This window comes from Streptopelia decaocto (genome assembly GCF_964273445.1).
Source record: "Streptopelia decaocto genome assembly, chromosome: 5".
Classification (NCBI taxonomy): Eukaryota; Metazoa; Chordata; class Aves; order Columbiformes; family Columbidae; genus Streptopelia; species Streptopelia decaocto.
Genome location: NC_138659.1, coordinates 56591346 through 56616294, shown reverse-complemented (window position 1 = coordinate 56616294; position 24949 = coordinate 56591346). Strand labels below are relative to the sequence as shown.

The following is a 24949-nucleotide window of genomic DNA, read 5'->3' as shown; positions in this document are numbered from 1 at the left end:
CACCGTCAAAGTGGCCATAGCCAACGGAGTCATTATGGTTTCTTACCAAACTTCGTAAATTCCCTGTCTAGGCAAAGAAATTATACCAATGTCAACACCTGAGTAAACAAATCTGGAATTCCACAGAACTGAGAAATACAATTTGTGTTTTCATCGGAATAAAGGATGATGGATGATCAAAGCAGAGGCATATAAGAGGCAGATACATGACAAAGCAGAAGTCTCTAATGCAAGAGAATGCACACTATGCTCAAATTCATCGTAGTTCATTCTTTGTCAAGGACCCGCACTATTATTCTCAGGGTTAGAATACGTTTTTCCAACCCAAACTTACAGGACATTTCTCTCCTTTGATGCCACTGCCCATGTTTATTTTATGATTACCCCCCAAAAAAAAACGATTAGGCCCTAGGCAGAAGGAGTGTAAGGAGCAAACAGATGGACTGGAGATTGGTCAGATTAAGAAACATGTGGAGCAAGTTTGTTGAGTGAATATTTGTTTCACACCAGTCTTGCTGGCATTGATCAAGAACAGCAACACAGCCCCTCTCCCAGGGCAGTTGGTACCTGTTCCCTAGCTGCAGACAGAGGCTTGACTCCCAAGGAGCTTTGCCAGCAGGATGGCACCAAAAGCAGGTATTCTGTCAGTTTATCAATATTGCTTTCTCAGATAACAAGAAAAAAAACTGGGAAGGGATTTTCACAGATATTTCTTACCTATATCCTCATCTTCTTCCCCCCCTTCAACTACAGGAGTAAGGCCCATTTTTCCTTAATGCATTGTATAGTAGTTTTTGAAATCTGCAGGTGGAAGGCACAGTGCTGTTATTATTACTTACTGTTATAAAAGACAACACAGGAACTGCCATCAGTGAATCTGTCTCTCAGAGTTAGGTTTGAAATTTGCAGTTCTCAGCTGTCTGGGCAGGTTTAAGGAGTAACTTCTGTTGTTTGTAATATGTGAAGCAATAAATGGCTACTGAGAATGATTAATAGCTAAAGTGAAGCTCAGATATTTCATCGATCTCAAAAGCCATTTATTGCAAGTATATGAAAGCAATAGAGATTATTGCTATTATACAACAAACCATAAAATCAGAAAGGAGAAAAATGCATCTTTTTCTTCTTGTGGATGCTGAGAAAGTGTTCTGCACTTTCGCTCTGTGCTGGATTTTCTGTTGGAAACACAAGCTAGAGGCACAAGTAGGATCAATAGCATCATAGACACAGCTTTAAATACTGATTAAATGATCAGGGACAGATACTGTTTGAGGATAGGCTGAAAAATTGTTCACAAGAAGCATCTGGTGCAGAACAGAAGTGACCAGACTGGACAATGAGGGCTTTGTGTGCAGATACGTTTGATTTTTTTCTGGCTGAAATTCTGTGCCTGTTATATAACCCCTGTTGATTAATTGAGCCTCAGTGCCAGGTTGTTGGCTGCAGCTGAGGTATGCCTGGCATGGCCAGGGGGGACTGGCACACCAGACTGCTGCTAGGCTTTGCTTTATTCAGCCCCAAGCCTAGGACAGCTGTGTGCCTGTCTGCTTCCCCAGATCAAGATTACAGACTGGTCTAATTAACTGCTTCTAAAGTTGCTTCTAAACTGAAGGAATCACTGCTATGTCCACTGTTACTGGGGCACAGCATTGGCTCTGCCGTAGTCTGTGTTCACTATATGAATACTTAGTGGGATGGATGTTCCTGTGTTGGTTCTGTCATACCTGAAGGCTCAAAAAAATGTCCAGTAGTTTGGCTTTACACTGCTCAGAGCAGTCCCAAGGAGGTTCTGGCTTCAGGAGGACATTCCTGGAGGCCAAGCCCTTTCATCATGCCCAGATAACCTTTTGCACAAGGTAGGAACAGAGCCATTCCACTGGTCCTATGCCAACCAGACAACTACACACATCTGGGGAACCCAGAAGCCATGAGGTGCATTGAGACAACTGGAGATTGTTACACAGAACATGTGAGTGAATCTAGTTCTTGTATGTTTAGGTCCCAAGCAGCAGAGGCTTTATGGGCTTGTTCAGAGAGAAGTCATGATAGGAAGAGTTTTCCTTTTATTCCATGCAGTAGTAAGGGAAGTATTAGGGAAGCCTAATTAGGGAATCTTGCATGCAGGTGATTTTATTTTGTTTTAAGCATTCTTCCTGGCTATGCTCCAACAAATAATAGTGTTTTATTTCAAGAAACTGAATTGAAATAATTTACCTATCCTTGTGAGTCAGATTAGAATAGGGATGTATTGCCTCTGAGATACAAGCAGCTGACTCTTTCCTGCCTTTTGAAAGGAGTGTCCATGGAGACACCAATTCAGAATCAAAAACTTTCATTAAATCAGTGAAACTCTACACAACACTGGATTGAGGCACTAGACCTACCTTGTACTCTTTCTGCTTCTCCCTGTGTGTTGTGAGAGTTTCTTTACGGGATATTCATGTACCTAACTACTTGCTACACACAATATTTCCTCTATTTTTTCCCTCAATATAAATCAACTATCTTCACCAAGAATGAAAATTAAATAACACATTCTAGATCCAGATGAATCAATAGCTCTAACAGATTGGAAGAGAGTTTTTCCCAGTTGATTCATTTGGATTATCAAATTTTGGAGGCATATACTGCAGTTCATGGATTTTATGATGCCCAAGATGGTTTTGGCTTCATCCAGGAGGTAACTGAGGATGCCTAATTAATGACAAATGTTTCAAACACATACTTGCTGTAGCTACTATAGATTTCAAGCTGAACACAGCAATTTGTCTTCCTGGCTCATTAAACACTATTTGGAGCTCCACTAGCATACAGCTAAGGACCATATCTGTAGGAGTCTTTGCAAATCAGTCACCTCTGCCCTTGAATTAAATCTAAAACAAGGCAGGGAGGTCTAAGAATTTGCAGTCCTGTAGCCAAACTGAAGCTCAGTTCTTCAGGCTCTGTATTCTTGGGACACTGCAGACCTATTTTCTCCCTTCTCCTGGTAAGAGGAGATTTTTTGTAAGAGTTTCTCTCCTTCTGCTGTTCTGTATCTGCAAGGTACAAGATTCAGTCTCAACTATGTTTCCCAGTTGTATTTATAAGTTTCATAGCCAGATTCTGAGTACGCTTCTCCTCAGAGGAGCGTTCTCCAGTGTAAAGGATTCCCCAGTGGCACAATACATAGATATTACTAATGCATCCATCAGCAAATTAAAGGTAGCAATTACAATATTAAGACTCAGGTAGTGCAAATAATTGATTTTTTCAGTGCAGTGGCTGAACTGAGAAGTTGGAAACAAGTCTTAATTTAGGGTGACTGGAAATAGAAGTGTTGGGGTTTTTTCTCAGACTGCAAAAATGGCACTCACCTGCGTGTGGCACCAGGGTTCAAACTCAAAGTCTGCCTGCATAAAGGGCTACTTCCATCTGCCAGGAAAGCACTCTACTCACAGCATTTTCAACCCAACATAGCAGAGGTCAACCTTAGCGAGTGCTCTTTTCCTCCATGGTTGAGACTATCATGTGAAAAAAAAAAAAAAATTGTCCAGAACTATTTTAGAAATTAAGCTTGCATTTTTAATAGCTTCAGTATAGCTCCTGCTGTGTTTTTCAGCAAACATTTTCTGATACCCTGTGTGAGATTTGCCTCAGTTAGTTTGTAAAAAAACCCTCTGTTCTTCACTTCTTGTGAGGCTGAGTGACTTTAAAGGATCATCTGTACCTTTGAAAGTTCTTTCAGCTATCTTTGCTACTGATTGAAGGGCCTGACAGAAAGACTGAGTTCAGCATTGTGATCTGAAATTGATTGTGATCAGACTCATTCTAATCAGGTCTGGCACAAAGTAACATAACATAGGGCCCTCTGCCAAGAACAGTCGATCTCAGCTCCTGAGAGCTTCACCGTAGAGCACAGCAGCCCTTAGCCTTCCATGGAGAGCAGTTGTTTTCCTAAACTAAGAATGGAGAACAAGTTGCTGGATTACAAATGTTTTTATTTTGGAGGACCTGTAAGGAATATGGAGAACAACACCTGGTATGTTCCCAGAAGACTTGGATTGTTTTGTCTTGCACAGGTGGAATTTCTGAATGCCTTTCCCATTTAACGTCAGGAAGAAAGAACTGCAGTAACTCAAGCATGAAACACAGTAGCTAAATCCTCATTGGAGACAAATAGTCCCAGTAAATAAAAAAGATTAAATTGTCAATACTATATACTATCTCTGTTGCTAGTAGATCATATCATCTATGTTCTAGTTTGTCCTTACACTTGTGGATTTCATAGCTGTTGGGGACATCAGGTGATTGTTTTGGAGACATTAGGCTCTTCAGGATGGACTTTTCCTGTTGATTCTTTAACTTCAAGAAGGATTTAAACAATGCAGTTTGATTCACTTCCCCAGGGATGGGAGAATACTTTATCTTGTCAACGTTTTCCTTTCCACTATGAGCAGCTCATAATGATCTCATTAATCTCTGTAGAGGAAAACTTAAGGAAATAGCCAAACATGAGAAATATAAGCAATCCCAGGGTTAGAATTTTGCCTACACATAGTTAATTTTTATGTTTCTTTAATATGAACTTAAGATTTAGTTAATTATTTTGAGGTGTTTCTCTGAAGGATGGCTAGTACTACCCTGCAGCTTATTTTCCAGTGTGAAATTGCCATAGGCATCATATTAGACTTTATTATGCACATTATCTTCTAAAAATGTTCTTCTGAGCACCTTTTTCTAATGTTTCCACATGAACACCACTGAAATGAATTAAAAGAGCAAGGGGACCAATAGGTACTATTAAGACAATATTGTGTTATGAAGACAATGTTATAATGTCAAAACTAAACCAGTTCACAATCAATTAGAGAATGCTTTGCAATTATAGCATAAATTTGGCTCTCCAGGTTTATGGCTTAAATTTCCAGTTGATATTAGCCTACTGGGTAATGTTGGAAGTGATTTATTTTCATGGTGCCTCACTTTACCGTGTGAAATAAGCAAAGTGGTCTCCAGCTTGTAATACAAGCCTAATGTGGGAATACCTGGGATGTACAAAGACACTGAGATAAAGGAAGTCATCAAACATTCCAGAGTAATACCAATAGAAAGAATCCTATCATCAATCTTTATGTATGTATATATGTGTGAATACACATGCACATATATATTTCTGGATAGATACTGCCTATAACAAACCTAGTAATCTAATTGAATTAATGAAACAATGACTCAGAAATTCCCAAATACCACACTTAGCATTGCATTGATTTTGGACTCATACATCCTCTAGTCCTAATTTTCCAGAGGTGAAAAGAAAGCCCTGTGTTTGCGTGTTGGATCAATACCAGGTTATTTTCCTATTTTTATACAGATAAAAACAATTCAATTCTTTGATCTTGCATCTCAATGGTTTATCTTCAAAGGAAATTGTGCCATGACAGTTTTGCTATTGACTTCAATTGGAGCTGAATTATATCTTTACTTTTGCTGTCTTTCCCTGCATTTCAGCTGGTACAGGAAGGTAATATCCAACTGCAATGGATATTTAAAGAATGACGAAGAAAGCGGAGATGCCTAAATGCAAAGCATATTACCCCAAAGTAGCTTGTGATGGGAACTATCTATACCTGGGTTGCCACCCAATAGAATTCATGTAGAAACAATACATGCAGCTGCAGTTCAGATGAAAATGTGCTAGATGATTGAAAGATGTCTTGAGAAGAACAGTGAAGAATTATTTGATAGTCTTTCATATGAGGACAAATGAAACTAGTATGAAATTAAAGTCTTTAGATAGTGGACATGTGAGAAGATTATGAAGATGAACAAAAGACACAAGCCTCTATAAAGAAATACATCGAGGGGGTAGATAGAAGAGGACTCTATTGAAAAGATCAGAATTTCTAAGCACCTGAGGAAAAGATGAACTTAAGTTTCATCAGCATTATAGAGACAACAAAAGTGCACTGTAGCAGAAAAGCAATCATGACTAGAACATAGTTTTAAGAAAATGTACTGTTTAGAAAAGAAGGAAGGCAACAGATGTACACATAATATGGTAACCTGTAAAGAAACAGGAACTGAGATTAAAAGATAAATGACAATGTTGGAGCAAACGCAGATGAGTATAAGTAAAGGCTGGAAATGAGAAGATTCCTAACATGTAGGAACAGGTGGAGTTTGGTATTTCTGTGTAAAGAATTATGTGACAGGCACCTATAATAACCAAAGACTGTGCTTGATGATTCTGAAGTTTACATTTCTGCCATCCAAACTCATGAAAAGAGAATACCTATATATGGTTTTCCCTATACAATAAGCAGCCTATGCATATAACTTTTTTATCCTCTTCAGAAATGCAAAGCTAATATATCCTTATTGGCCTTGTAAGATTCTGAAGTACTTGGAATACAAACCAACCTGCCACTTCAGGCAAGCAGATTTATGCTCATACACAACTCATAGCAGCAGTGAGGCAGGTTTAAAAATTGCAGTGTCTTTACCTTTGAATTCTTTCAGGTTTTTCCATAGCAGCAACACATAATTTGCTTTTTATTACAATGCTTTCTCACTGCTGCCACAAAGGCAGCAGCAGTTGGCAACAGGCAGAAAGCTTTTCTCTGTCTTGAAATAGATATAACTGCTAAAGGAAGAACAGTAGTTTCAGAGACCGTAAAAGTATTAAAGCCCATGGCATTAAAGTGATCTCCGATTAACAAAAAACAAACAATTGAAAAGGATATAAGTCATACACACACAAAACCCAATTCTTTATACTGCCATCCTTCAGTTCTCTCAGTTTCATCCAAACTAAATTAAAATTAGAACCTTCAGGCAAACTGCTATTAAAGGAAAACTCTCAAAAGAAGAATGTACAATCTAATTGTAGTGTAACAAATGTGTACCTTTCATCTACAAGGCTGGTACTCCAAAATTTTAATAGTCAATTATGATTATATAATGTATTAAAAAGAATAACCAAAGTGTTATAATGAAAAGCAGAAACCTACAAAAGAACATGAAAGACATTTCCAGTGGCACAAAGTGGCTTAACAGTAGTACCCCACACAAGTTCCTTCTCTTGTAGTTTGTATTCGGATTATGTTGCAGAGACAGCAGTTCTGGCAGTCACTCCCGGAATTCCCATGAATGTATTCTCTGTGGCTGGTGCCCACTGAATTATTTTTGTACAATATACCAAAAATCCAGATACCTGGAAATAAAAGGCATGAGACTCGTAACTAAATCAGTAAATCATGGATAAGAAAAGTACTTCCTTTAAGTTTACAGGTCATTAATATGTCATTTTCAAAAATCTCTTGAGAGTCTACCAATTCTCTCCTTGCCTCGCCTCCCTTTCATAATTTTTAATTACATAATGACACAATTAGAAAAAGTACTGTGAAGTGCTACAGCATGATGGAAGTCATGGATTAATTTCTATTCTGTCAAAGAGCAACTAGATCAGGACCTTTCAACCTGAAAAGAGAAACTAGAGGAGATATGACAACTCTGCAGTATCATAAATGATAGAAAGATAATAAATAGGGAATCTATCCAGCACCTTTTCAAATACAAGACATTAGGAACCTCAAATGAAACAAAGAATTTACTTTATGCAATGTGTGGGTCAGCTGAGGAATTTTGCAATAGGATATGGAAGATAGTAAAACTATTCAGACTCAAAAAGTGAATGGACAAATTCATTAAGGAAAAATATTCCAGTGTCTCTTACATCAATAGGCACTACCACTGCCTTAGGGAATATCTGAACTGTGACTCCTTGCAAGCTTTGAGACTGTAATGGAAGAGCATAATATATAACTACCTTGTTCCAGACATCTGCTATCGACTGTGGTCAGAGACAGAAATAAGTCAGCTGTTCTGCTGCAAACGCTGCTTATGTGAAAACTACAAACTGCATTTGCTACCAATTAGATAGAGCTTAAGGGGAGCAGGCTAAAACAGTGAGAAGACTGAAATCAGATGTATTTGATCCAGTACTCCTCTATTGCCTGTGATTATACACCAAGCCTAAGACACAAAACTGTGTTAATTCAATGATTTTTGGTTGAGATGTTTCTCATGCGTTAATATATCTGCACTATACCTGGAGTTTACCTTTGTTTAGTAGTTTTTCATCTCTAGTCTACAATTGAGAAGTCAAAATCTCTAATAATTGTGATTCCTGGTGTAATTGTTACTAAAGAGATCTCAGTTCAAAATCAGCTCAAATGGAAATGAAACCTCTCTCTGGTACTTACATAATGAAAACTGTCTCAATTATCCTTTACCAAAACAATTTTAGTCACAGTATATTTAATCTATGCTAGCATTTTTTATTCTTTTCAGGATATAGACTATTATTATTTCTGCCTCTTTAGAACCCTCACGTTTGAGAACCTGACTGCTGATCTAGATATTTCTGGTTTGACTTGCATGTTTAGCCAGCTTCAGACTCACAAGGTAATTTCCACAGACACTCAAATATCCATAAAGTGTCTTTCAAAAAATGCCTACCAATACTCTAGAGAGGCCTCTAAAAACCTTTAACTTTCTTAAGTAATATCGCAGAAAAGAAAGAAATGGAAAACATGACTGCAGACAAACTGACAGCTTCATCTACATGTGGGGGTTTTTCTAATGGTGAACTGTGTAGTGTTACACATACTTCAACAATTCCCACAGGCTATGATTAATTGCAGATGTTAATAATGAACACTCTAGTGTAAGAATTGTTACATGACTGTATCAAACAAGTTACAATGCCTTTTCTTGACAGTTGCTCAACCGTGAGACCAAGGAGGAAAACGAAACAACAGAATTACTGATGAGAGCACAGGCTTAGTATAGCAATTTTTCTGGAAAAATCTACCAAACCGTACCAGTTCCAGTAACTGTTCTGTCCTGCATATCAAGGCAGTTGTGATAAGGTTAATTCTGCTACAAGTTTCCATTTACAGAGGAATTCTGTGCAGGTGTAGTTTATAACTTGGAGTACAGTCTCTTTTGCTCCTTCTATGTTTATTTCATTTTGGTTTTCACTTTTCATATATTTCACTTGGTATAAATAGTTCCTTCAGCAGACCAAGTAAGTGAACCAAAGAAACTGGGAGACAGGTCTCATGCTTTAATATTTGTTCACAATTAAAAGCCTGAGTTACCAAATTGTATGTATATATAATTAGAAATATTTGTAATCATGAAAAACATTTTATTCACATCAATTTAGTTTAAAATGTTAGTAAGAAGACAGCATATATGTGAAAGATTCCAATCTGCCTGGGTTTGGGTTTTTCCTCAGTACCATGCCATAATTGGAATGTATCCATTTAATGTTTAATTGGAAGAAATCTTCCAACTGCTGCAGGAGGACTTTTATGGGGCAGTTAATCACAGTATCTTTGTTTGCTTCACAGTGTTTTTAATGTATATTTTAATAGCATATTAATCTTTTCTGAAAAGTACTACATACAAAATATAATATAAAACTCTGGCTTTGCTTTATGTTCTGTGCACAGATTAATTCATTAACATACTCAATTCTGACACAGAATTAGAGGAATACAGGAAAACAGAATAATAAAAATGGCATTATTATTTTCCAAGTACCTGTACTTGTGAAATTTAATTACAGGGAAAAACAGTTTATTCTCTCCATCCACCACACTGTTTGCAATGGAGATGTTAGATTTTGATGTGGCCGCAGACATGCTTAAAGCTACATCGGGACACACCTGCTCAGGCGTTCGTGCAGTGACCTGTTACCGAATGCAGATTTCCTTTCCATGGCAGAAAGTGGAATAGCTACGGCCTGTTTACACAACAGAATTTGCAGTTTCCAATGGGGTCTACTTGAAACAAACGCATGTGCCTATGCAGGTGGTGCTACTTATGAAGGAATTCTTGATTTTGAACCTGTGGACAGCAAAGATGGGCAACAGCTAATGAACAGAAAGTGGGTGACACCGGATTTTGTTTGTGCATGTTGTGGCTTGAACTGCGTCAGGAGTTACAGCCATGATCATGCAGATCCTTGGTCACCTGCCTGGTTTACGCGCTGGGATTTATACGGTACATCCAGCGATTGGAAAGGCGATGGTGGTAGGGCGAGGCAGGGGCACACGGGCCGCGGTTTATGCTGCCCCGAGGTTTTCCTTAGAGGAGGAAATCGCTCGCCCGCAGGAGCAGCTCTCCGGCCACACCGACTGTCAGCACCTCGGGCGCCCAGTAACGCCGCTGCCCTGGCCCCCCGCGCGGCAAGAGCGCTCCGTCCCGCCGCCCCAATTCGTCCAGCGAGCGCAGCCGAGCCGGGGATCGGCCCCGGCGGCCGCCGCCGGCTCTGCGGCGGGCGCGCCCCTCGAGGGCCACGGCCACGCCACCGCGTTCTTGCCGAGAGCTGCCCGTGGAGGACGCGCCGCGGTTCGCAGTCTGTCCCCGGGGACGCCCCGGGCTGAGGCGGGCGGCGGGGGCGGGCGCCGCCGCAGGAGGGAGGGCGCCGCCGCAGTGAGGCCGCGCCGTGCGGGTGAAGCGGCGGCGGGCTGCGTTGCCATGACAGCGCTGCCCTAGCCGAGCGCTTAACCGAGCAGCGGCGGGACGCCGGGAAAGACAGGGGGCGCCTCCGCGGCCGTACCCTGCCGAGAGGGGAAGGGGTTAAAGCGGGGCTAGCGTGCGGGCCAGCGCTGTGGGGGTCGCTGTCGGGGGCAGCCCGCTGGAGGGTGTGGGGATGAGCCGCGGCGGGGGCCGAGGGCCGTGCTCCGGGCGCGTAGGGAGGCTGCGGAGGTGAAGCCTCTGCTTCCTCGCCGGGCGGAATGGAGGCTGTTGGCGCCGCAGACGATGTGTTTTATGACGAGGAGGAGGACGTGAACTGCTACGACTTCGAGCCTCTGCCGACGCTGCTGGAGGATGAGGTGAGTGAGGCAGGTGCGGGGACGGAGCCGCCGCCGCCCCTGCGCTCACCTGTGGTGAGGCGGCCTCGGGGGCGGCCCGCGGGCCCCCCTGCGTCGTCTGCTGCCCGCGCAGTGAGGACAGCTCAGCGGCTGTGCCGGGCCCCGGACACAACCGGGGGCTCACCCGCCCCGCAGGGAGCGGCCAGGCTGTGTCAGCACCACCGTTCCCTTTCCGCCTGTTCGCCGCGGGCTCTTGGTTTCTTCTGCCCCATGATCCCAGCTACCAAGTTGGGCTTAGTCCGTCCCCACTGCACCTTTCCCACACAACAGCAAAGTCATGGTCCTCGAGTGTGGAGTGACTCGTAACTCCCGTTGTAGCCGTGTGCTGATGCTGGAGTCGGGAAGTACCTGTCCTTGTCGCACATGATAAAGGGAAATTTCTTACATGGAAAAAAGAGTTTCCAGTAGCTGCCAACCCGATTTTTGTACCACCATATCTTGCTGCCCTGTGTAAAAGGTCTTTGTCTCTGGGAAATAAACAAACCACCAAACCAAAACCAAAACAAACCTGTTTGATCTGTTTGTTCAATTACTACGTCAAATAACCCATAGCTATAACCCAGTTCTGCCCTCACATTTGTCCGGATTTGTGCTTAGATTTGCACTTGCTTTTTATTGCTCTTGCTCATCTTTGTATGTTTCCACATGAAGTGTGTTCCTTACCCCCAGTGAATGGGCAAAATGTTTTGATTAGTTGTTGGTTTTGGTTTTTTTTCAAGTAAAAGTTTGGTGAGCTATCTGTGACCCACTCGTTCTCCAAACTAGATCTTGCAAGCTTTATTATTTGCTATGTTAAGAACCCAAGCTGAATTAGGATTTAAAAGTGTGTTTGAAAATGAAAAGTCCCTTCCAGTTTTCATAAGCCATCTAATGGCTCAGCAGTTTGGCTCTTTGTCCCCTCATGTGTAACGTTCAGTGGTGTGGGCCCTCCCAGACTGGCGCAGGCAAAATAGAGAAGGCAGGTGGAAGTGGCCTACATTTTCCACATCAGCTTTATATTTGGAGTATTTCTTCAGGGTAGGAGGAGAAGACTGAAGGTCAACTCTTCAGTGTGGGAAAGACCTGAGCCCATTTTTCTCACCTGCTCAATATATACTTTGATTGTGGATTCCCACCAGTCCCTTCTATTTAGTTATTCCAGACACACAAATGTTTTCAATATTATTTTTGAGAGAATGAACATGTCCTATCAAGTGGTGATTAGAGAATAAAAAAGGGCTGCTTTGAAGAGTACTCAGTGAGCTTACCCAGGCAAGCTAGTGTTTTTTGTCAAATGTGATGAAATTAACGAAATGTATTTTCCAGATTTTCCACGATTCTGGAATAGATTGTTTTGAAGTTTGTGGGAATTATCTTGGCAAAAACACTTAGGTGCCAGAGAGCTGTGAATGCTGATGTACATAACTCTTAACTGCTTAGTCATTTAGTGGAGCCCGTGCTTCTTATCACTGTACAAAGTATAAGGAATAAGGTTAGTGTCTGATGTATGTGGTTTACAAAAGACAGTATGTGAAGCAAGAAGCTGCCTGAGCTGAAGAAGAGTAGGAAATATAGAGGGTGATGGTGTATTTTGAATGTCTAGGACTTTGTCCATCTCCTACTTCTTAATATTTAGTTTCAAATCTTCTAAGAAGTGTCTGTGGCCAATTAATTAGTTTTCTCCTCCTGTTCTCTCTTCATCTGCTTAATTTTTATATGCTACTGAACTGGTTTATGTTTTCTGAAGAAAATATAAGGGAAAATTGAGAACTAAAGTGAGTAATTAAAGCATGGTGGTCTGGCCAGTTCACTTTTTTGTAGTTATTAAACCGTAATTGCTTTTACAAGCATCTTTTACTGATAGTGACACAAGAGAGAAAAGGCATCGGCATCTCTGTTACACAATACAGGAGTTTTCTGGTCATTTGAGTGAACCAGCTTTCAGTGGTCCAAAATACTGAAGTTATGGCTCACCAGAAGCTTCAGTTTGCTGTAGACTCCTGTATTATAGTCTTAAAAGGATATATTTTTTTTTTACACTCAGTGAAAAATTTTTTCTGTATTGCTTTGGGGATGGAAACTAATCAAATGCACGTCTTGGTGTTTTTAATGTTACATTCTCTACAAAGGCCTTGCTTTGCTGCAATAGCAACTTTAATAACAAAGGTCAAGGTACTGTGGCCATTTGACAAATACGTGGTTTCTGTGAAATAAGTAACTTCATGTCCTGGAGCACTGGAAAGAAGGCAGCTTACTGTGTGGTTGTGGTGGTGGTATTTTGCTTTGTTTTTTATCTTTACTTAGCCATCCATTGCTGATGGAAACCACTGAACATTCATAGGCCTGCCTTTCTTTTATCTTTTTTTTTTTTTTCCCTTTATTACCTAACTTTCCCTTTCCCTGCAAGGAAAATAAGTTTGACATGAGATCATCATCACCTTTTGTTTACTCCCCCAAATAATCACGAGACAAAGATGGTTTTGTAGGTTTAAAGTGTAGATATCTCCACTGATGATTAATATCCACTCTAGAGCTCAACCTCAAAGCTTGACTCAAAATAAATTCTACCAAGTTCTGATTGTGACTGGAATTTGTTATTGAAGCTGTCTTAAAAGTTGCAGGTTTTACTGGCTCATTGTAGAACTACTTCTTGTTTTTAGTTTTTTTTTTCAAAACTTTTTTGGGCTGACCATAGAATAAGCAGTTCATCTTTCCAAGCCTGTCTTCATCCTACCTGTCAGTTTGGTCAGCTTCAAAGCCTCATGGTTTGTGGTCCAGCTCCTTGTCATGTGTTTGTTTTCAGATACAGGAACTTCTGTGCTGCATTTCATGCTTGGAAGTAGTTCCCCATAAAGCTGTGCAAAACTTCCTCATCCACCTTCAAAATCTGATGGCAGCATTACACATATGATGCTGAGCACACCACAGAGAAAATGAGATCTTTTGTCTCATGTACTTGAACTGCAACATCTCTTGCTGTTTATTATGTAGGACTGAACTCAATGAGTCCATGAGTAGTGCTGGAAGGCACTGCAGTAATGCTGCCATTAGTAAATCGATGCATCCTTGGGCTGATGAAAACTTGAAAATAGATATTGAAAATAGAAATCAAGTTTCACAAATAATAGCATGTTTTATTTCCTACTGGTTTTTTGTTTATTTTTTAAGTATTATACTTTAGACTAAAAAAGAAAAATAAATTATTGGACTAAGAATTTGTCCTTGTTTGAAGGCTATTATGAGTGCAATACTTAATTCTCTGAAAAAAACATGTTAACAAGTTGTTAACCCTTCTGCAAATGGTAATCTAGATATCAATGATGTTCTTCAGTACAGAGGTACGTAAAGAAACTTATAACTGTATTTTCCAAGGAACTAAAAGTTTAAAGCACTACAGTTTTCTGAGCTGTAAGATAACTTCACATTCTGTTTTGCTGACAATGACATACCTTCTATTTTCTGTATTCTAAGGAATGTGCAGCTACATCTTCAAGGTATATTTAACATCATTCAGAAGTATAGTCTTTATTCTTAATTACTATATATAAAGGAGAAATTATTATGTGTAACAGCTATATAGCTTTGATGCAAAGAAACTCTGTAGATACTTCCATTTTTGTTAGCTTATTTTTCTTTACAGGTGGAACTGATGTTTTGTTTGTATGTTTTTGTCATTCCTTTAAGTTCATTAAAGCTTTACTGCTGTACCTATAGGTAATTGATTAGTTTTGTGTTCTAAAAATGTACTGAAAAAGGCTAGCTGCTTTGAACAAAGCATTTTTTCTGAACATCTTGACCAGAGAAGCCACATTAGAGCCACGTTTTTTGGAACTGGACTCTTCATAGCCTCACTATGATGACAGGGTCAAAGAGGTTGACTTACAGTTTAGGACCCTAACTTAGTGATCAAAATAGCTCATGGACTTTATTTCTAAGAGATCACTAAGAGATCTGGGTGTAATAAGGAGGCCTAGGCCAACCAAAGTGTTTACTTTTAAGTCAAATAACACTTTTTCAATGGCTTGTTGGGCTTTTCGGTGTTTATTAAATGGTCTGCACCACTAAACTTCATAACACTATCATTCTTAAGAAAGGCTAATTTAAATAATACTTTTTCCCAGATCACAGATGGTAGGGAAAACTGCTGTGAAGAGAATTTTTAAGTAGTTTATCCAAAGGCACCTGGGAGAGCTTAAGGGAGACATGGGTTAAACAAAATGTTTTAACTTAGTCTCTCTGCTTTTACCTCCAAATGGTCTGTTTCCCTAACTTTGATGTAGTGTTTATGTAACTTACATAGCTTGCATAGTAAGTCTTCTTTTGATGTTAACACACTGTGATACCTTTGTTCAGGTTAAATGTGCTTCTTCAGAGACTGTGTTAAGAGCAAAGTCATGCACTTGGTGCATCTTGGGGTGTTAATCAGTGTCCTAGAAAGTCTGAGAACTTGCTGGAAACATTACTTGTAGCCAGTTGTGTCAAATGTAATCTATAATACACAAAGTACTGTCATGAAATACAGGGTAATTTATGAATTCGTATTTTGGCAGGAGAATGTGTCCCTTGCTGATATTTTGTCGCTGCGGGATAGCTGTCTTACTGAGCAGGATATTTGGGCAATTTGCCTGGAGTGTTGCCATTCACTGAAGAGCATTGCCCATTCTGCAATCTTCCAGACACTCTGCATCACTCCTGACACTTTGGCTTTTAACACCAATGGCAATGTATGCTTCATGGAACAGCTCAGCGGTAAGTATTTGTGTTTACAGGCCGTTTGTTTTAGAAGTATGGAAACTCATAGTGAGAGATTGTAGTAAAGCATTATATTCTGTTCTTAAGACTCGTAATTAAAATAAAGAGAAAACAAATACTTGTTTAAGAATGGGTGAGTATGGGTCTGGATAAAACTACATGTTCAGTTTTGTGATTGATGAACAAAGGCTTTTATGAGTTTGCTTAGAAAATTCATCTTGATTATTTTAAGACTTATCCAGGGGAATGTCCTTTTATCTCCATTTTAAACACGGTAGCTTATGTATTTGTGTATCTGTGTGCACAAGCCTCTACCTATGTAAAGCACGTTCTTGTTCTCTTCCAGTTCTTCTCATTTCATGGGTATGTTCTATTTCTGGAGAAATCTGACATTCAATGTATCTTGATGATTGTGGCCACAGAGAATGGGGCAATTCTAGTGCCTATTCACTGTCAGAAAGGAAAGCTCTCTCCTGAATAAAGGATTATTATTTTTTTTTTGAGGTCGTGATTTTTAGACTTGGCAAGTGTGATGACTGACTGAGAAATGAATTTTAATATGCTAAAACCCAGTGTGTAGTAGCATGTAAGGCCTTCAGTTATTGTAGCAGATGAATGGGGGGGATAGTTAACTTAAAAACTGACTTCTGATTTATGACAGACAAAAAAACCATGTTATTGTTACTGTTCACTCTTCATATGACCCATCTCAAGAATCTTTGTCTTGAACCTTTTAGGGATATTACAAAACAAAAAAAATCTAATATTCTATGATCCTTTTAAAATTTTCAGCTTGTACCAAGAACCACCGTTGTGGTCCATATACACGCTATTCAGGTCTTATGTTTTCTTTAATTTATTTTTAACTCTGTGTCAGAATAAGGGCTTATTTTTCTCATCAAAATCAAAATTGCAGTATTTAGAAAAAAATGGTGTAAGAGAAGTTTGCAACAAATGAATATTTATTGCCTTCTTTGCAATTAAAGGTAGTTTTTCAAATAAATGTAACATAAAATATAATTAATAAAGATGAAAATATATCTTCTTAATTGTTGTGGTGTTTGTTATGTGCTTAAATTCCTCAAATATGAGTTAACTTTTAGTTCCATGTTAATAGGGTAATGTGGAATCAATTTCCTTTATTTTAAGGAGCTTGTCATAACTTGAAATTAGAAAAAAGATGGCTTTGTATTTGTAGAAGTATGTGAAAGACTTGTTGAAGGGAATAAATCTACTCGATGAAAAATACCCCTCAACTGAGATCTGTGCTTGCAGCTGGGAAAGGAAAAAAAAAATCAATTCCTTCTTAAATGTCTTATTCTAATTGAATAACTGGCAAACAGTCGATCCAGGAATTTGCAATATTCAACTGCTTAAAATGTGGGATAACAAATTCCTGTGCAAAGCAAATGGACAAAGATCTTGTTCCTTAATGTCATGTTAATCTCTGAGGAAGAGACTTTTCATCAGTTCTCTTTAAATAAATTGTTTCTTTGTTTTTTCCTAGGAATGCAAAAAGCTATGTATATATTCTGTTTCCCCCATACACACTCCACTATGTCTTTGATTCTTTCTCTTCCCCTTTCCATCAGATCCTGTTACTATTTGTTTAAAATACAGTTTGTTAGATAGGTACTTGCAGAGGTTATCCTTTTTGCTTCCCTATAGTTGTTGCCTATGGATTCATTTATCTAGAAGAAAATTATAACCTCTGGATTTCCATGCCAGTGAGAGAAAACAAACAGCCTGTCACCTCTGCTTTAGCAGAGTTCTGCTTCCTGCAGGTTTTGTGGCACTGAAATGACATTCCATAGGATGTTCTGCCAAGGGCTCTGATATCTTCTTGTCTTCTCAAATCAGACAGGTTTCCATTGTAAACATTCAATTAAAAGGATACAGTGAGCTTTACCAGTGATAAAAATTATATGCTTGTACAGCCTTTGAAGTGTTCTATCAAAAGAAGGGGAAAAGATAGTGGGGTGATTAAAAGAAGGAACAGTAGTCTGGGGGTAGGGAATGAGGAGGGACCAAATACCTTCTATTAATTAATTCCCCTCCCTGTTTGTCCCCCAAACATCAGGAAAAAATGGTGATGGGGGATGCAGAATTAGTTCCTATTTTTTTTAGTGGAAAGGTAGAATCTCAGAACATAGTGAGAAACTGTAAATCAGTTTGTGGCATATAGATAGTCAGCCATGCCAGGTAGCTTCAATATATGAATATGTCAAAAAAGTCTTCTCCAGTTCTCTCTACCATATAACTGAGTTTAGTATTTTTCACAAAAGGAGCTTTGCATTTCACTTCTAAAATAAAGTTTTATTAGTGAAAGCTATGTTGAGTATGCTACTCTGGTGAGCATACTTTTTTGGTTTTTTTCCCTGTTGAGAGGGGAAATTTATAGTCTTTGCTTCTAAAGGCTTTCAGTCATCTGTTGGCTTCACGGAAGGATACACTAGGTGAGTTGTATGTGTAAGTGAAGTGTAGGGTTTTTAGTCAGGCACTTTTTAAAATCCCCTGGTGTTCTTTACTGGGTTCAAGTGACATAAGTACAGTGAGATACTATATGCATGCTTGGATGCAGCAGCATCGCTCTCTTAAGGTGTCCCTTTCTTCCTTCCACCTCTTCACTAAGAAATGGCTGCTGCAGTAGCTCATTTCTCTGCTAAGCAGCATGCAGGTGGGGAATGTGCTTCCTCAACTCTTTTATCATAATTAAAACAAACTAAGCAGAAAGGTCAAGATGCCTGTAGATGAAGAGGCCATTAGCTGTTCAGGTTGGCTTTGCTGCTTGAACCCTTATGCCCCAGGTCTGCAGTGGAAAATAGTGAATGGAAATGTTGCATTAATCAAATTAAACTTGCAAGCAACAGCTGAGCCACACCGGCTTAGGTCATAACTTGGTGCAAACATGAATATATGAAGGCAAGAAGTGGTTAGGCATGGTAAATGTACCTCTTTGGGGTGTTTTGTCTCTTTTTGTTTCTTAGTAGGAAAGTATGGTACCTTCTTACAGAAAGCTTGAAAATAACGCTTCATTTTACTTGCACTACTAGAAACATGGATAACAAGCTTTTTGTACATTAGATATGAGTGAACCAAAATACTGCTATATACATAGTTTCTTTCAAATCATTTATGAGTATGTCATTAAGTTTGTATTATCAAATTGGTTTTGTTTTTAAGCAAAAAAGACTACTAATTTTTAATATGACACGTTTCTTTTTGCTTTCAAAGATGATCCAGAGGGTGCCTTTGTTCCACCAGAATTTGATATCACCGGTAACACATTTGAGGCAAGTTCATAAACTTATCTGTGAAGTAGAGGGGGGTTTAATCATTTTAGTATTTCTGGCAGTACCAAATGCTCAGCATTCTCAATGCATTTAAAGTTTGTGAATAATAAATTCTGCTATTTAGATATGTTTTGTGGAAATAAAAAGTAAACTTTAAATGCTATATTAACTTTCTGTATAAACATTTGTTTGCTAACTGTTAAAATGTGAGAATCTGTTTTGGCTGAATAACGTGTTGCCCTAAACCACAGCTGGTTTATATTATGTTCCCTGGTATCCTTCACTGACTACATTTGCTTGTTTGGGGACTAGCTATGAGCTTTTATGACTAAATATAAAATTTGTTTGCTGTCCTCTTCAATAAAATAATTCATGGAAGGATAATCAGCAATTTTATCTTTGATTTAATGAAGAAACAAATGACTATCTGTTGCTTTGCAATGCACAAATGCTCTATGCTGTTAAATTAAATTAGTTTTAAATTGTTTATACTAATTCATTAGCCTCCCAAGTCAACTATCTCATTGCATGCTGGAGGAGTGCTTGCTTGCTTAATATCCTTTTTTTAAATACAGTATTTTTTTCTGGCCTGTATTCTTAGATAATGCAAATGCTTTAATTAGCAACATGATCTATTCAAAGTTTTTTTAAAAAATTGTGTTTCTTTATAGTTCAATACGAATACCTTTTACTTTTTGTTGCTATAGCCTTCGTAGTCATGTTTACAGTTCTCTGTGTTTTCTTGGCAGGGGGAGGAGGGGATGATAAGTGAACCTTGGAAGCATGGAGTCCTACAAGTAGGATGAGAATGATATGGCAGGAAGGGTAGTATAGAATATGAATTAGAACAGTCTTTGAAGACTAGAGGTGCAACATATCTCCCTGTTGCTATGATTTGTTAATGTAGTCACGTAGGCCAGCAGAGCTCTAGTAATTTTGTGCTTGCTCTTCCACCCACCCCCAGGCTCTTGTTTTGGGAGTCTTTGGGGACAGGGGGCCAGCGCAGGTGGGGAGTGGTTAGGAGGTGACCAGTATTGCATGTGAACTTGGCAAGTGTGGTAGTCTTTATATTCAGATGTGGTTGAGGAAAGCAAGCCTCAAAGTCGCTCAAAGGTGACTAATTTTTGTTTCTTTCTTTTTGTTGTACTGCTGAAGCTGGACTTAAGATTTTTACAGAAGTATGTTCTCTATGCCTCACCCTTAACAAGCCTTCAAGATGTGACACAGAAACACAAAATTTGTGGAATTATTTGCTGATCTGGCAAACTTGCATTCTCCCCCCAACCCTTTCTCCTCCTCTGAGTTGCTGAACTCTTAGGCATACAGCAAATAGATACACTGAAAGAGGTTCAAAGACCAATGGGATGGAACAAGGTGAAATGGGGATTTGGGAACGCTGTGAGAATACTGAGTGAGAGGTGTGTTTTTTTCCTTGGGATTTGTGTGTATTTTGTCTGACAGCTGCAGTATTTGGACTATTCATGGAACTTTCAAAGCTTTACCTCCTACCACTTTTAGAGTTTGGTTCAATTTTAAGTACTTTTGTACCAGATCAAATTCTGCCAGGGATTCCACACTGACCTCTGCTTGTTTTTGCAGTTTAAGACCTACAGTAAATTAATCCTTATCTAGTTGTTACAAGGGTTTTATAACATTGTAATTTTTCCAAGCTAGCTGTTTTTCTTCTCTGTGCTAATACTTCAAGATCTTATCTTTTTCAAAGGCATTGATACTTTCGTCTATCCCCTCACCCTAGTTGTGACCTCCTAGTACACAATAGCAGAATACCACTGTATAGACATCTCTCTGAGGAAACTCTAGGCCCTTGTGCTTTCCCAGTATTAAATATTCTTTCCACTATACCAGTAAGTTGCCTTTTTTACAGGGGTGTGAAATCTTGTGTTACTGCTTGCTTCTTCCTTGGTATTGACTCTACTGTGTTGTTCTTTGTTGGAGCTTTTTTGCAGCTGCTTTGTTGAAGATAATGGAAAGTTATGTTTATATTGAAACTGTCTGTTTTCAATATAAAGCAAAAAATTAGTACTGGAGCTACTCATTATGTTCAGGATGATCTTTGATAGCTGTTACTCCACTCTCAAAGCTCAGCTGATTAAAAATACTTATGTCAGCCAAAGGTTTCACTTGATTGGAGCATGACCTATTTTGTGGCTTCTAAAATGGAAGCACACAATGAGGTTTGTATAGCTGCTGGATGACTTCTTCCTCTTCAAACTCTTTTAAAAAAAATCCATCAAATAAAGCTACAGTTTTTTCAATAATAGATGTTTTGTTTCCTGCTTGGTGAGTTACTGATCCAGACCTCTAATGGAATTGTGACTAGGTCTAATTAGTTGCTAAACTTAGCTGGCGCTCACAAGCACACAATGGTAATAGACGCAGGAAACAAATTGAAATGCATTACTGTCCTGGTGTCTGAAACAACACTATTAAAAATTTCAGTTTCTAGTTGGAATTTCAAATAGCAAGAGATCTAAAGCTTTGTCCAAATGATGATGCGCAGGACTGAAAACTAATTGATTTCATGTGGTTTGTTTTAGAGATATGCCTTGTTTCCTGACCTGCCCTCCATTTGTAAAGTGGGAAAAATAACACCAACTTCAGTTATTTTTCTGAGTGGGAAGGTAAAAACTAGCCCTTCAGGGAGCTGTCAGCTTCAGTGTCAGGTGTAGCACAGACTTTTAAGAGAGAAAGATGTTAAGAAGGAAGTAGCTGTGAAAGGGTCATTTGGTGCCAACAGTGAAGTGTGGCTGAGCCTTCCAACTGGTGACTTCTTTAGTGCTGCCACAGCTCCAGCTGTGGGGCTGGAGGAAGGATTGCAGATTCTGAGGGTCTCAAGAGACCTTGAAATGACTGTGTTGCTAATCAGTTGCAGCAGCATTTAATCAGGTACTTCAGGTACTCCCCTTCCTGGTGTAAGCATTGGCACAGAACGAGGGCAAAAAAGCAGCCAAGCAGGTACCGTTGGTCTCTAAGGTAGCACTGGACTAAAACAGAGAATCTCCTGGGTGTCTGTTTATTTTTTTCCCCTCTAACTTTGCTATCTCCTTACAGATTTCTGTTACCATTGTGCCCTAATAACTGCACTGTTAAGGGTTGGTGCTGCCAAGAGAGGGAACAGGAAAGAATCTTTAGAGTTAGGATCTACACTGTAAAGGTGATTTCTATACAGAACATTTATTATCATTTTTGCTTTAATTCTTAATGCATATGCAGGTATGTGATGCGGCTGTGCTCAGTAAAACTTTCTGATGACTAAAGCTGTTACTTGCCTGCATTGACAGAAAGATCTCACTTTCTGCTTCTCAAAGCTACAAGGTGTGTCTGTATTTGCTATGGCAAATACTAACCACTTTTTTTGTTCTTGTTGAATCATGAATCACGGAATCATGAGCTAGAAATCAGTTAGAAACATCTTGAGTATAAAGGCTAGCCTCTGATTTTGTAATGTTTTACTAGCATGCTACTGTAGAGAGCAGTATAGAATGTTAATTTTTCCTGTTTTAGAAAAACATTGAGACTGAGTTGCAAAAATAGAGATTTGAGGCTTCTTTTAAAATTTGCCTACTTGACTATATAGTGGGCTTATATAAAAATTCATCTTCAGTATAAACTGAGTCCCAATTCCCTCCTCTAAATATGAAGAGCTTTAAACTTTTCCTAGTGAAAAAGGTTCTTATTTAATTTTCTTGCCCTGGGCAGTACAGTGCTAGACTTGTGAAATTTGACCAATGAGAGGCACAACAGAAATAGCTAAATATTGGTGAGTTCATTAATAGCCTTATTTCTACCACTACAATACAAATTTGCCTCGGGTTAAAAACATCAGCTCTCTCAAGCCAGTTTCAAATAGCTATTTGTCTGCATCACAAAACTGCCATTGAGTCTGACACAGAGGTTCATTGATGTAGAACCCCACATTTCTAAGATATGAGCTTTCAGTGAGATGAAGGACCCATGTCTGCCATGTGTGAACTTGCATTTATAATATTTTAATAATGTGACTATTCAATTTTGCCTGTTCTAGTGAACCTCCGTAACAGAAATCAGTGAATTTTCAGTCTTATCTACCTTTTTTTTAATGTATCTGTAGCAGACTGGATGGACTTCTTCCATTATTTAGGGGTGATAAAATGCAGTAGTTCAGAAACCTTGGTATGCAGCATGGTTAAAACCTTTTGAAAATAAAAGAACTGAAACAGTGATACAGAGTTGCATAGAGCCTTGAAGGGGAAATACTGGATAGAGAATGAGAAGTGAAGTTCACACTTCTGTCTGTTTTCTCATCTAGAACTTGTTCTTGGTTTTTGCTATCACGGCAGGAGTGGGGTTTGCTGATCCCTCACGTGGGAGAAAATCAGAACCAGAAAAGGCTGAACACTGCCTGGCTCTGCTAGAATGTGACAGCTGTCAACTTGCAGTTCTCACTGGGTTACAGTTTTCTATTATTTTTAAAAAAAAGGAAGACAGACAAATTGTTTCAACAACTTTAAAATAAACTATTCTACACAAAGTGGTATAACTAATGCAAGTAGAAAGACAAGCTAAAAGCTATTACATTATTGTTGAAAGCTAAAGAGTTAAGATTCATATGTCATATTCCTGTGAAATGTGACCAGGCAGTTGGATTGATATATACCATATATATACAAATATTTTATATCCATATAAATGCATGGGTTGAAATGCCAAATGAAACCTAGTGTTCTAGGGAATACATAAAGAAAAAAGGTTTGGGTTGTATATATGGTGGTCCTACCAAACTGAGCTGACAATTTGGTACTTCAGTATTTCTCAATAGTTGATCATTACTGAGCTAGTGCTCAGGTCTCAGCTGTTGGTCCTTCTCTAAATATCAAAGCCTTCATCTTTCTCCCAAATCAAAACAGCAGAAGGTATAAAGGAAGGCTTTCCTTTGCCACTTCCCTGCTCTTTTAAAGCAGTAGCTTTGAATGCTGTGAGATTCTCTCTACTGTTCTTTTTTCGGCACTTGGTGCAGGAGGAAAAAACTTTTTATATGTTCTCCTAGAGGGGTTTTTGGTTTTGTTTTTATCTGATAGGAGAAATAAATCTTTTGAAACACCTAGTGCCCTTCTTCTTGAGTTCTGTTTCCCTTAATTTGCGTTGCTTCCTCTTGAGACTAATTCTATATAAAAGCAGCAAGGCTTGTCATCAGTAAATGGTAACTTATCTCCTCCTGTAGTCAAAACCAGTCTGTCTTCTGAGTGTTATTTAAAGCTGTCTGTTCCTTCTGTGACAAAAATAAACTACTTTTATTTGATTATCTATGTCTCTGCTGTGCTATAGAAGAGGAAATGGAATCCTCCTGCTCTCGCTTTTACATCATCAACCCAACTGAGGTTCTATTCAGGAACTTAGTACTGAGCGAGTATCAACCTTTAGTTGCATTATACAAAGAGCTACCCAAAGGAAGAATATGAAGCCAGTCTTTTTTTTTTTTTTTTTCTTTTTTTAGTCTATAAAATACCTTAGAGTTTATTATTTGATTATTTCAAAAAACTACAGCTTGTTGCTTAGTTCTGAAGTTGGGCTTGTGAAGTTGTCATATTAGTCTTTTCTAGCTGGCTTTTTGAGCACATTGCTGGTATTTTTACAGTTTTGCCTCTAAGCCTGAAACACAACTTTTGACAGAATGACTTCTGTTTTTTATCAGGAATAGTCTGTCTTTTAGGCAGGAAAATGGCCTCAGAATAGAAATATATAACGGTATAAGTAACCTGCTCAATGAAAATATGTAGGATTTCAGGTTTATACTCAGCTATTAGGTTCCTGTAAGAAGGCATTATCAAAACTAAGATATGTATTTTTTCCTTAAGATTGAGGGAAATTATCCTCTGATGTACAAAAGCATTTTTCAGATCAGCTTATTTAAGGATTTTTGTTTTGTGAGAGAAAGAGTGGGAGTGAAAAGAGTACTTGGTGTTCTGTCTTAACAGTTGGTTCTTGTGGTGGCTG

General features: G+C 38.9%; 1 protein-coding gene across 1 annotated transcript in view; it reads left to right on the top strand.

The window, feature by feature from the left end:
* Positions 1-10793: 10793 nt before the first annotated feature.
* KNDC1 (kinase non-catalytic C-lobe domain containing 1) overlaps positions 10794-24949 on the top strand; it is a gene marked incomplete at both ends in the record, with an annotated part of 63539 nt that continues 49383 nt past the window's right edge. The window contains 3 exons of the mRNA XM_082053834.1: positions 10794-10892; positions 15461-15659; positions 18897-18955. Coding sequence (XP_081909960.1) covers positions 10794-10892; positions 15461-15659; positions 18897-18955 — 357 coding nt within the window. The remainder of the gene's footprint in view (positions 10893-15460; positions 15660-18896; positions 18956-24949) is intronic.